The sequence below is a fragment of the Raphanus sativus genome, chromosome 3 (assembly GCF_000801105.2).
Source record: "Raphanus sativus cultivar WK10039 chromosome 3, ASM80110v3, whole genome shotgun sequence".
NCBI lineage: Eukaryota > Viridiplantae > Streptophyta > Magnoliopsida > Brassicales > Brassicaceae > Raphanus > Raphanus sativus.
The window spans coordinates 7,307,781-7,321,462 of record NC_079513.1 but is presented as its reverse complement, the minus strand read 5'-3'; the positions used below and the strand labels follow the sequence as shown (position 1 = coordinate 7,321,462).

Sequence of the window (13,682 nt, the reverse complement as noted above, 5' to 3'; positions counted from 1 at the left end):
TCTTCAACTGGCATATTTCTCCTCAAAACTACTTGCAGGTATCTCTATCCATCTCTCTATTTACCCATTTGTATACTTTTATACATTTGCATGTATACTTTTTGTTTGAAAATTAATTTGAGGATATGATCTTTCACCAAAAGCATTTAAACTTGTATGGTGGGAAAACATGGATCATTTATGGCTCGATTTTGCAAGTGATCAACATCATAGTCGATCTGATTAGTATTGTCTAATGTTGTGTGATCATTTATTAAACCAACTCATGGAAAATGGATGGTCAATCTGACTCTAGAATCATATTTTTCTGCAAAAATTTTCTCAATATCAAAAGCGTTGACTCCTTGTGTGATGTAATTTGGTGGGTCTCTAATGTTTCAATGGATCTGACCACTGTTTTGTTTATTTATGTCAGGTTTTGTCTTAATCAAAGAAATTGATCTTATTGAGTTGTTCAAGTCTGTATGATGGAACTGGTATCTGGAAAAGTGGTTCTAGGTTGCCCCCAATGCAGGCAATCCATTCCATGAGTGTACTGCAATCTGTTTCGAGATATTAAACTCCGGAAATGTCCACAAGAAGGAAAAGAAACTCTTTGGTATGTTATCTTTTACCAACCGCTTGTGTTACACAAAGATCGCAGTGTGTTACACACGAGTTCGGAATAAGAAATAAGATAGACTCTTTATGCTTATTCAACAAGTTACGAATTTTGTTAACTTGTCTGGAAATACTTTATCTTTATTGAGATACTGTGATAATGTTTACAACAAATTATTGATCTTTATATAGAGATCGAATCAATACATAGAAGAGACACACCTCTTCATGAAGAGTTACAACTCTTTGTGTAATAACCGACTAATAACTAACTTATGTAAATGTATTAAGGAGAGATTAGATTATATAGTTTAACATGGTACATATGAAATTTTTTTTAATTACTATTTATTACTTGGTCAGAAAGCTATAATCAAATAATTATATCTCATGAAACGTGCTAACTTTTGTCAGGGTTTGGTAAGAGAACTCCAAGCAGAGACACTCCATCGTCAGGCAGTCCCGCTCGTGGAAGCAGATCGCCTCTTGCCAGCTATTTTGCCAAGAAGGTTGAATCAGACACTTCACCTTCCACTGATCACACCAATGGTAACTTCTTCAGCCGCTTGTCCCCACTCCACGGACGCCAGTCCCAGCTCAAGAACGAGCGTACAAACAATATGGACTCGCTCCCTATGTCTCCTTCCCTGGCAGGATACTCCGGGGGAGATCATTTTGCAAGGAGGGTAAGTGCCATTCTTGGTTAATGCAAAATACTCTCTCTTTCTCTTTTTGTTCCCCGCCAGAGTCTCACTCATATATTTATATATATGTTGGTATTCCTTCCAGGCTGATCAGCGTGGAGGTGAGGATAATGATATGTACTCTCCAAGGCCCTTTGGAACTCAGCCTAAGACGCCTGAACACCCTCTCAGGACACCTCGGCACAAGCCCCACACACCCAAACACGCCTCTAACACTAGGTCGTGGGCTCAACAAAAGGACCCTATCTCACTTGAAACTAGGCTGAGGACTCCTGAACGCGTATCAAACACCTCTCATACTAGGCCGATGACACCCATACATGACTCCACCGCAACCGCAAGGAGGCCCCAAACGCCAGAAAATAGGACGAGGACTGCACAAGATAAAGGGAGATCACCTGAATTCATGTCCAGATCCCCAGGGCCAAGGTCCAAGACTCCAGAGCCTCAGCCTACCTACTTTGAACCATTTTCAAGGACTCCGAAACAGCGGTGCAAGACGCCTGAACCCAGCCCTAGAATTTCCCAAACTCACCCCATATCCCACAGATCCCTTGACAGTACTGCTCTTCAAACTCCTCGGGTAGCTGAAACTAGGCCTAGGACCGTGGAAACAAGGCCGAGAATACATGAAAGTAGGGAAAAGACTGCAGTCCAAAAAGGAAGGTCACCTGAGCACAAAGAAAAGATCTCCCAAACGTATTTGGAGATGGGTCAAATATCATCACAGGTTTACATTGAGAAGGACGATGAATCGGTTCTACAGTAGACCCATTACGGTACTGCTCTCTACCATCTACCATCATCCCTCATCTCATCATCCCTTTCGTGTTAATTTCTAAACTCACCACAAAAAATGTCTTGTCGTCTTGTTGCAGCCCGTCCATCACAAGTCCCCAAGCAAACAAGAGGTACAAGATGAATCGCAGAGCTCAGAGATCTCCCGCATGAAAGGAATAATAGTTAAAAAGAATGAAAAAAGAGAAGTGCAGTCCGTTCAATATGAGTCTATCGTTTCCGTGGGAGATTACAAAGTCAGAGGGAGCGTTTCGGCCACTCTTGAGCAAATCCTAGACGAGAACGGCGACATTGCATCCGCTTCCAAACTACATTCGCTTAACACAAGATCCTACTACCTCGACATGCTTGCCTCCGTGGTTTTCGAACTCCAGACGACGCCCTTAGAGCATCTCAAGGAGTCCCACGTGGTGGAAATGCTAGCGATTGTTAGAGACGTTGAGTCCGTGAATATCAAGGCAGGTTGGCTCAAGGTTGTTTTAGAGGAAATCGTTGAGGCGGTAAAGCACTACGACCAGCACAAGATGAGGATAATGGAGAAAGAGGTGTGCCAAGGGGATGTGTTGCTTGCCAGACAAGAAATGGAGAAACAGGGGGAAGAGCTGAGGGAGAAGGAGAAGAAGTTGAAAGAGTGGAGAGATAGAACAACCGAGATGGCTTATATACACAAGTAACTAACATTTGTTTTAGGCAGAGCGTGTGTGTGATGTGATTCTCTCTACGTATACTGTTTAATCTCTTCTCAACAGTTTAAATGAACACAAAGACATACCATCTCAAATCCAATATAACAAAAAAGAACATTTCTTGTATGAATGGAAACAACAATCCTTTATCTCGACATCCAATATATTGGTTAAAGTATGGTAACTTGGAAGGGCTGCTTGGTAACTACTGTTTGAGGACTCATTCTTCGTCGGAGCTGCAGAAATCTAGGACCATCATTTTTCCGGTGGCAATCTCAGGAGTTTCCTTCTTATCCGCTTCTCTCTTTCTCTTTACTTGCGTTTCTTTTGTATTAGATGCTTTTCTGAAGAGAAAAATCAAGAACATCTCCTTTTGAGATACACAACTCGGGAAGAAGATAACAAAACAAATCAAGAAAGGGAGTACCTCTTCTCTACAGACTTATTCACAGCTTCAGATTTCTTGTTAACGTTCTTTAAAGCCGATTGTTCTGTAAACCCAAAGATCAGATTTTATAAGCTTTAGATTGTATTTGTATCAAAAGGAGAGAGAAAGAAAGAAGAAGAAGCATACTAGCCATCTCGTTCAGGAAACGTATTCCTTGTGAGTGTACGTTAGGCGTCACTTTATCTGCACCACTGCATACTCACAATTTATATTTGGCATCCGAAAAGCTGATTCTGTTTCTTTTATGTTCAAAAAAATAAAATAAAAGAGTTTCCAAACCTTAAAGCCTTTCGGAGACCTTCCACTGATAGTACTCGGACAGGCTGATTAGCCTTTTTGTTCCCGCTCCTATCTACTGGTGGCTCAACTGTGTAAATCCCTTGTGATTTTGGATCTCTGAAAGACGTTCTCAAGTTTCTGAAACAAGTTTTACAAAAAAAAAAAAACTTAAACTCCCAAGAATCATGCAAATCCCCCCCACTCAAGCTCGGTAGCATTAAAACATACCCGCCTTTGAGTTCACTTCTCATTGTAGCAAATTTGCCTGTTGCATTCTGTGCAAAACAAAACATGGTGAGTGAATTGCATTGGTGGCAGAAAACAAGAATGTAGGATGTGTACCAGTTTATGAATCTTGCATAATGCTCCTTGGCGTCTGAAAGTTGAAACAAGTAAAAAAAAATTCAGAAACAACTAGAGCGTGATATGATGCATGGCCAAGGTAAAACTTACTTGTTTACAACAGAAGTACAAGTTGTTCCAACTTTCCGCTTGGATGTGCAGACTCCATAATCAGCGGAAACTCCTAGTTTTACCATTTGTTTAGCTGAGTTGACACTTAATGAAAAGTCACTTCCCTGCCACAAATTTTTATAATATCCGAAAGGGACCATTTTTTAAAATCCAGAAAAAACCGATACCCGAATGGGTAGTATCCATACCCGAATGGGTATCCGAATGCCCAGGCCTAATCACACTCACAAGAAAATAATGCTCTTACCATTTTGTCCTTGCGAAGAGAGCAATTGAAGAGACCGAAAACGCATCCCGCCTTTTCGGTCTCATTCTTCTTGTAAGCGTCACCAAACAAGAAGAGGGAGACAGTGTTGTTCTCGTTTAAGGAACAGACTTTCCAAATGCAATAAGGCTGGCCTATAGAGCTTGTTTTGGGTTGTCCTTTCTCAGTTAGCACTCCCATTGTGGCCCAGCAGCCGGAGAGTTTGTCACCCATTAGCAAGTTCCTACTCGCAACAACTCAGATTAATTTAATTCCTCCAAAAGTAAGTAAGTAAGTAATCAAAGACTTACTTGATTGTTTGCAATCGAACGAAACGGATATCTGAGAAGAGATCACTAATCTCTGCTGGGCTAAGTAATTGATTCCTACAAAAGATACGTTTGGACAAAGAAGCAAATAGGCAAATTCGAAAGAAAAAAAGGATTTTTAACTTTTGTAACCTTAAGCGCAAGCCAGAGAACTTTTCAATGTCGCATTTAGGTTTATTGGTGGTTTTAGGGAGAGGTTTGGGGTCGTAGTCAATGCAATCTTGAACAACACTTCTGAAGTCAGACAAGTCCGCCTGACCTCTACGACGTTTGGGGGATTCTTCTTCATCCGTCAAATATACTGCAACAGAAGATCGAGATTTTTTTCAGTAAATGAGTAACTATTCTGCAATCGAATCGAATCGAATCGAATCTCACCGGGTGGAGCAGAAGGAGAACCGGGAGGAGTTTCGAGAACCCTCTCGTCGCCGTCGTCGAGGGACAGAAGCAGATCTAGATCCTCTTGGTTCTTGTTTTCCATTATCACCAGAAGCAATCAATTGTGTGGATTCAACATCAAGCAGACAAACTTCATCTCTTTTTGTTTCTGGGCGTGGGCGGGGAGTCGAGATCTTATTGCCGCCCAAACGCACCCAAACTAGTCCTTGCCTATCTCCACGTGGAATATTGACCGGTTTAATGTTAATACCGAGTAAACCGAACATAATTTGTCTGACGGGAACATCATGCCGTTTCTTTCTTACACTCTTTGACAATAGTTTCAAGATTATCACCTTTTTCACAACAAAAGATTATCACCTTAAATCAAATTCTCTCTCTAGATAAAAAGCTCTGCCTTCTATCTAGAAAATCCACTGTGAACAGTGACTCCAACCGGCGGAATGGGCTTCCACAGCCCGCCGGTCCGGCTTTGATCATTTTATGTTTTTTTTTTTTTCTTTTCCATTAAATATCTGCATGTCGTTTGGGTCTTCGAGTTATGGTATGGCACCTTCGTTTGGTGGATGACCGTCTTTGTCTCTGCGGCTGTGCATTTTCTTTGGCGATGGTCGCCGGCTTTTGATTTCGGGAGTGAAGACTTCCTACAGCTTCGCGTCGCCGGTGGCTCTGTTTCTCCAAGGTTCAGTTAAGCACAGGACCTACGGCTGTTTGTTTGATCTTCGGCTTGTTGGATGAGATCTCAACGAGGTCGATTTGAAGCTCTCCGACAGGTGGAGATCCGTCAGCAAAAACATAGTGCGTGAGTTGGTGTTTTCCGATGAGATCTCGATTGGTCGATGGAAGATCTCCGTGGAAGGATGTTATGGTGTTGAAGGGAGTAGAGGTGTGAATCCGCTTCTGGTGACTTGCGGTGAAACGTCGGCGTGTTCTTTTTCCGGCGGTGGTTTCTCGAAGCGGCGGAGACGTGTGAAGGGTAAGGAGACGCGTCTTCTCCTCGTCGGTGAGGGACTAAACACGAAATCTTGGCTTTGCCCTCGACACGTGGAACGCCAAACGTCTAGTGGGTTTGGGCTTCTGGGTGGGTGTTATGTGACATTTTCGTTTGGTCTGTTTCGTTTGGACTTTTAGGCTTTTGTCTCAAATGTTTGTTCTGATGTATGCTCTTCTTTTGGGCTTTATGTATTTTCTGTTGGGCTTTAGACCCTTAATAATAATAAATCTTAGATGGCAAAAAAAAAGATTATCACCTTACTTTCACCTTTTCAATTTATTAAAAAATGTTAAACCTAAAATAATTCACATCATTAGTTTTCATTTTTTCACTATGATCTTTGTATATATTTAATTGTCAAATTTTGTATCCGATAAGTAGTCTTATAAAAAAATATTTGGCACAAAAAAATCTTGACCCCTCTTGTTTGAGTGATTGTCTCATTTTCATCATCAACCTTAAATCTTTTATTAAGCAAGATTTGTAGCTATAATTCCTGATTTCTCCTTAATCTCTGTCGGTTGTGTTGGAGTTCTATCAGTTTATTTTCGGCCTGTGATGAAATTTTCGATTAGATTTTCATAACTTACTGTTCACAAAGGGGATTTGTTCCATTTTGGTCACGATTCTGCTTCACGGAAGAGGAGTGGGTGACCTTAGAAGAATGGCATCAGATTTGGATAAGGCTCTATTTGATCTATATCTAGAGGAGAAAAAAAAGCCGTATACAATTCTGAATAGGCCGGAGTTATTTCTCAAATAGAAGAAATGTATTGAGTATTGTGGGAAGACTACTCGATCTACAATTTCAAAAGATGTCTCATTTGATTTTGGATATGTTTAGGAAATGACAACTATATGATCTGGTAAAATGTATTGTTTTATCAAAAGACATATTTCAGTTTATATTTAAACACGAGCATGATCTGGTTGACAAACTGTCGAGAGGTGTTCATACATTCAACCAGTTCTCTTTAGCCATTAAGAGATGGGTAGGAAGACCTCCTCCAAACTACCTTAAGTATTGAAGTCTGGGTGCAAATGGGCAATATACCAGTTGACGATTACACGACTTTGGTTTTAACTGCCTTGGGAGAATTTGCTAGACAAGTAATTTAAGTGCCATTTGACCCTGAAAAGCCCAAATCAAGGATTATGTTAGAGTCAAAGTGAAGTTTGATATATCCAAGATTCTGAGAAGAGTCAAGATGTTCCAGGTGGAAAGGTGGTGAAAATTCTCAACGATTGTGAACACATTCAAAAGTAGTGCAGTTAAGCTTGAAAAAGACATAGAATGAAGGGAAAAGAGCAAGGATTGTGCGTCATTAAAAAAGATGACCCACTTTTTGGTGTAGTAAAGGAGGATCATATCGGCATTAACACTTTAGCTTGTCGGCCAAAGATATTAGAGAAAGTGCTTGATGGAACGAGGCAATATATATTAGCTGTTGATGGTGTGGAGAAAATTACAAGGCAAGGAAGAATTAAAGTTTATCTTCTGGAACTAGAGATCCCATTGGTTAGAAGACTATGCTAAGATTAGAATCAATGCCAATTATTACCAAGGCTTTGGAAAAGAGGAAGGGAGTTGTCTTTGACTTTCAATCACTGGAAAAGAAAAGTGTAAAGGAAAGGCATGGAGGAAACACTAAGATGATGCCGAGCGCTATCAATGTTGGAAACAGCAATGTCAATGAATCCAAGAGAGTTGGGATTTCAGTCGGCAATAAATGCCTCCTCTGAATTGGTGGCTAGTGGTTTTATCGTGGAAGTTCAATAGGTTATAGGATTGGTATCTCTGATACTGGTTCTTTTGGGACTAAAATGAGAAAGAATAAGCCTAGAAAGAGACCATGAACATTTATAAGAAAATGCAGAAGTAAAGCGCTAAGAAAGATTCTGAAAAAGAAGACAAGAATAAAGAGAGGTGAGTGGTGGAGCTGAGAAGAGGAAACAAGGGAAGGATGTAGAGACATCTCAATACTCAACTAAGCCTAAGAAGCCAATGGTGGTCCCATATGAGTGGCTTCTCAATCCAAAAACGGCGATGATAAATTGGAATTGCCAAGGAGTAGGCTAGTCAGACGATTTGGTGATTCCAAGACATATTTTGATGAAAACTAAGAACGGTGGAGATGTAATGGTTGATCTTAAGGCTTGGTTGATCATCACTATGAATTATATTGGGTACATCGGTGGTCTAGTCTTATTTTGGAAAAATTCGGTGAAGATGGATGTAAAGTTTTTCGATAAAAATCTCATTGACTTCAATGTACAGTTGGAGACTTCGATTTATTTTGTTTCATGTGTAAATTCAGTAGAAAAAGAAAGAAAAAAAATGTGGGAAAGATTATCAAGAATTCATAATCAAATAAAAATCCCTGGTGCATAATGAGGGATTATAATGTAATTAGGCATAATGGAGAAAATCTGGGTGGACCGAGAAGAAGTAAAGCATTTTTCAGCATTTCAGTGAGATGATTCAAGCTGGAGACTTAGTGGAATTTCAATTTTATGGAGATGATCTCACTTGGGGTGGAATGAAAGGGAAATTATGGGTTCAGTGTAAAATTGACAAATGTTTTGGGAATAAGAGTTGGTTTGGACTCTTCCCTGCATCAAATCAAACTTTTCTAGAGAAGCGAAGATCAGATTACAAAGCTTTTTTGGTGAAACATATATCAGGATCAGATTCTTATAGAAGCAGCTTCAGATTTGACAGCAGGTTTCTATATTATCCACATGTTAAGGATGATGTTAAGAAAACAGGGCTGACATCTCACCCATTCTTTAATCTGTCAGTGTCTGATAAGTTGAAGAAGGTCAAGAAGGGGTAACGTAAATGGAAGAAATCTCAGAATCTTAATGCTAGAGATTAGATCATTCAGGTTCAAGAGGCTTTGGAGAAAGAGCAATCAACCTTTGATCCATCTACTATTAGACTGTCCTATCTTAGGAAGAAATGATGAGGGCATAGCAAAGAAGAAGAATCCTACTAGAGAGAGAAGTGTAGAGATAAATGGACAAACATGAACACAAAATTATATCATGCTTCTGTCAAAACTAAAAGAGTTAGGAATAGAATCCTGGAACTTATTGATGATAGATAGCATGGTCATTTTTCTTAAGCATCTACGAGAGAAATGGCTTTTCAGTATTTTAGCAAGCTTTTCATCTCATCAATCCCAGATGATCTCAGTCGGTTCTTTCATGGTTTTGAGGCATCTGTGTGGAGATGATGTGTATAAATGACCAAAGATGATGTGCAAAATGTTGTGTTTGTGATTAACCCTGCTAGCTCACCGGGTCTGACAAGCATGAATTGGTTATTTTTACAAAAATATTGTAATTCTGATGGGGATTGTGTGACTAAGGAAGTGCAAAATTTCATTGACAATGGGTGTCCATCATGAGTGGAATTACTCATATTTGTTTGATTCCAAAAGTCATTGATCTCTAAAAGATGGCAGACCTGAAGCCCATCAGCTTATGCTCCATTATGTACAAGATTATTTCTAAAATCATGGTCTGGAGATTGAAGTCCTTACTGCCTTAAATTGTATCAACTACCCAAATCAGCTTTTGTGGAAGAACCACGGCCCATATCTAACAATATTTTGATTGCCCATGAGATGATCCACAACCTCGGGATGAATGAGAAAATTTCCAAGTAGCTCATGGCCATTAAATCAGACATGTATAAAGCTTATAACAGGGTGGAGTGAGATTACTTGAGGAGTCTAATGAAGGCTATGTGATTTCAGAAGGAAAGGATTAATAGAGTCATGTATTGAGTTTCATCAGTGATTTGTTCAGTCCTCATATAATGACTAACCTTTAAGAAAATCGAGCCTAAAAGAGGATTGAGAGACAAGGTGATCCACCCTTCCTCTTTGTCTTACTACCACGGCTCCTCTCTTCTTGAGAATCCATACATCTGTTATCAGTATATGGATAGCTATCACTCGAGCGCAAGTTTATGCACTGATGGCTAAATATGAAGACATGTTGGTTGGGATTCAGTTCGATGAGAGGGGATCCATGATTCATCATATGTTCTTTGCAGATGATAGTCTATTCTATTTATCTGCAAGGCTAACGAAGATCAAGTAGTAGTTTTGATGGAAACCTTGGATAGGTATGGTGCAGTTACTGGTTAGAGATTGAACTTAGAAAAAATAGCCATTAATTTTCGCGCAAAAGTAATCTCAGGCATACAACAAGCTCTGAAGTGAATCACTGGGATTCTTAAAGATGAAGGAACTAGTAATTATCTTGGGGCCACCTGAATTGTTCAGTGGATCGAAAACATAGTTGATTTCTCAATGAAAGAATGTCTTGGTTTTTCTCAAAACTGTTGTCGCAAGGGGGATAGAGGTATTGATAAGGCAGTTGCAATGGCAATGCATGTGTATGATATGTCATATGTTATAAACTGATAAAAAGGCATGTGAAAAAATGACTTAAGTAATGGCTGATTTCTGGTGGGATTCGCTGGAACACAAAAGTAAGATACATTGGTTGAGTTGAGAGAATATGTATTTATCAAAAGAGCAAGGAAGGTTAGCCTTCAAAGACATCCAAAACCTTTAACCAAGCTCTTTTTTCAGCGCAAATACAACATGCTAATTGCTGTGATCTATGAATGTTTCGCTCAAAAAAAACAAATTCTTCTTGCCAAACAAGCCTGGAGAATTATTAATGACTAATCGTCCCTTTTTGCAAGAGTTTATAAAGCATATACTTTTCCTGATATGGAATTTTAGGAAGCTAGTATGGGTCCTAGGCATCTTACGGGTGGAGGAATATTTATTAGAGGAATGAATGTAAAGTTCTGGTTACCTGCATTTTCTTCAGTGACAATGTTGTGGTTACCTGAAAAGTTGTAGTTTTTCTAGAGCTAATTTTAAATTTTATGTAATAATGGTATAATTGTAAATTTAATTCATTTTGTTTAAATTTTCAATTGTATTTTTCATTTCTTATAAACATAACTTTTACAACCCTAGAGTACAATTTGATATGTGTCTCCGCACACCTATTATTCATATTTAATTTATATAAAAAATCTTAAATATATTGTTATAATTTATTATATAAGTTAGATTAGATTTTATTAATTCAAAAATATACCTCAAAATATGAAAAAATGATTCTAATCTTTTATAGTTTGAATATGTTTCATTTTAAAATTTATTTAAACAATAATTTATTCATTTATGCATTATTTTTTATCTATCTTGTAATAAATATGGGCACCCTATATATATATATATATATATGTGTGTGTGTGTGTGTGTGTGTGTATCTTCCTATATTTAACATATTTTTCAATTAAATACTTCATATATATATTAGATAAAGCTGATTTGTTTTTATTATAAAATTTTGATATATAAAAGTCCAGAAAAATAAATACATACAATATTGTACTAATTAAATTAGAAGAGGCCAATTTATTATATATATATCCCGGTTAGATTTATTGATCTGAGAGTTCACACGACTGATGATTAAATTTCTTCTGAATTTATTGATATGATAATTTTATTTTCATTAAACCAATAAAATATGATAATTTAATACATCTCCTAATTTTTCTTTTACTTGCAAAGTTGAATTTAATATTTTATATTTTATATTTGTTATATTAAATAGAAGATCATAATATTTTAAATATATATGGTAGCTAGATTTTAGGAAATTACGAATATAATTGTTTATAGAAACTGATATTTATTATGACTAACATTAGTTAAAGTTAAGAATAAAAAAAGAGTGGTTTTGGTTTTAATTAAAAATTGTTTCAAGGGTTAATTTATATTTGTATTTCTGTTTTAATAGAGTAGATACACAACTACAAATATTATGTTTAATTAATTTTATGAGAAGATCAACCGGATCTGAGGATGTAGGATTAAGTGGAGCAAAATAAACTTGACTTAAGTTTCGAATGACGACGAACCTCTCCACACCGCACGGTCGTGAACAGTCACAAAAAATCTCTACGTATATTTATATATCTATATGTTTTTGTTACTATTATAACCGCACCACACTTGTCCCATAGTTTTCCTGTATGTTACTATTCAGAGCATTAAACCAATTTTTTTTCAAATTTGGATAAAATGCTATGATTTATTTACAGTGTTCCGGTCATATTTTTTGAAAGAATATGGTTCCGGTCATACTTTTTTGAAAGAATAATTTCACAGATGTAAATTAATTTTAAAATTAAAGGTTTTGTAGGTGCACAAAAAAAAATATTAAAGGTATTGTTAGAAATATTAAAAATAGTAGATGTTTGTGGGAAACATAAAACTATTCTATTTGAAATGCTTATAGCTTAATCTTCTCTGAAAATTGTCTGGTAACACAAGGAAAATTGAAAATGATTGTGGTTGATGACAAACAATGGGAATATAAATTATGATGGAACATCATAAGCTTTTATGTCTTTATGGTAAGTGCTGAAAGGCGTGGCACAGGAGGCAATATTTAACATCATAAGCTTACAAAATTTTATTAAAAAGGAGCTTTTGGTTTGACCATGTCTAATCAGTTTCAGACAAAAGAGAACGAACTCATAAACTTTTTTTTTTCTTTTTTTTTACTGTTAAGAAAAATAAAGTCTTTTCGTTTGTCTATTACACACACAGAAAGTTCTATTAATTATCAGCTTTTTTCTCTTCTTCTGCCATAAATAAACACCCATCTTTATGAATAGCTCTCGCAATAATAAAAACCGAGAAAGTCGTCAAAAAAAAAAAAAAAAAAAACCGAGAAACATATTAAATATATGTGAAGAAAGAGACATAGACCAGAGAAGAAAAATAATGTAGATCAAAAATTGCCTTCATATATCTCAGAACATCTCTAACGTAACATTATTTTTTCTTAATATTTTATTCTAAAATAGAATAGCTCTATTATATAAATATAATATTGAAATAAATTCAACTGTACGATAAAATTACTCTGTTTTAGAGTTATAGAAAAAAATATTAGTGCTCTATTAAAGTGTTTTTCGACACTAATAACTTTGAATATAATACAAAGAAGAAGCGTTTCTTAGATCAAATCTTAATATTTTTGTCTCTTTGATCAAGAAAAAATGTTTTTTTTTTCTATATTTCATCTAAATATTTAAAAGTTTTTAAAAAGAAAATGTAACACATGAATAAATTGGTTGGAAAACCACAAAAACACTGTTTTATTTTATACATAAGTTTATATAAAATGTTTAATGTGTTTCTATAAATAGAATGCTAGTATTTTCTTTTAATAGAATGCTAGTATTTTCTTAATATGAAAATGTTATTTTCTAAATATAGAAAATAACAAATTTTATTTTTGATACAAACTAGAACTGGATCGGAACATATCTTTAAAAGTAATATTTAGAATTAGATATAGAAATAGAATGGAGAAGAACGTTTTTATGTTGTTTCTATTTTCAATAGAACATGTTCTATCATAAATGATTTTCTCGGCAGAGTAGATTCCACCTGAAGTTTTAATCACAAAATAAATTTGAAGAATATGAAATCAATAAATAGTTACTAGATCTGGTGTCGTTTTTATATGTTTTCAGCACCTATAATTTTAATTTAAGATGAATGAAAGATGTTCGGTTGTTAATAATCAAAAGTCATCTTAAATTAAATTTAAGAATCTTAAATGAAAATGTGATTTTAGAATCTGAATATTTTAGAGTTTTTGAGATA

The 13,682-nt window shown here is 36.3% G+C and overlaps 1 protein-coding gene and 1 pseudogene across 3 annotated transcripts; one reads left to right on the top strand and one right to left on the bottom strand.

The window, feature by feature from the left end:
• Nucleotides 1-467: 467 nt before the first annotated feature.
• LOC108845075 (uncharacterized) lies at nucleotides 468-2,903 on the top strand (annotated as a pseudogene).
• On the bottom strand, nucleotides 2,872-5,150 carry LOC108845076 (uncharacterized). Of its 3 annotated transcripts, XM_057004669.1 has the most exons (11): nucleotides 4,941-5,143; nucleotides 4,695-4,863; nucleotides 4,545-4,619; nucleotides 4,237-4,477; nucleotides 3,969-4,093; nucleotides 3,858-3,891; nucleotides 3,744-3,790; nucleotides 3,516-3,653; nucleotides 3,363-3,427; nucleotides 3,216-3,279; nucleotides 2,872-3,132 (listed from the first exon to the last, which is right to left on the bottom strand). In XM_057004669.1, the coding sequence occupies exons 1-11, from the start codon at nucleotides 5,041-5,043 to the stop codon at nucleotides 3,009-3,011; spliced, it is 1,185 nt and encodes a 394-aa protein (XP_056860649.1). In that variant the 5' UTR covers nucleotides 5,044-5,143; the 3' UTR covers nucleotides 2,872-3,008. The 3 variants fall into 3 exon arrangements, 2 of the variants coding, with proteins under 2 accessions (XP_056860649.1, XP_056860648.1); XM_057004668.1 differs by having other exon boundaries at nucleotides 4,545-4,863; nucleotides 4,941-5,145; XR_008943223.1 differs by lacking the exon at nucleotides 2,872-3,132 and having other exon boundaries at nucleotides 3,363-3,419; nucleotides 4,545-4,863; nucleotides 4,941-5,150.
• Between the last annotated feature and the right edge of the window lie 8,532 nt (nucleotides 5,151-13,682).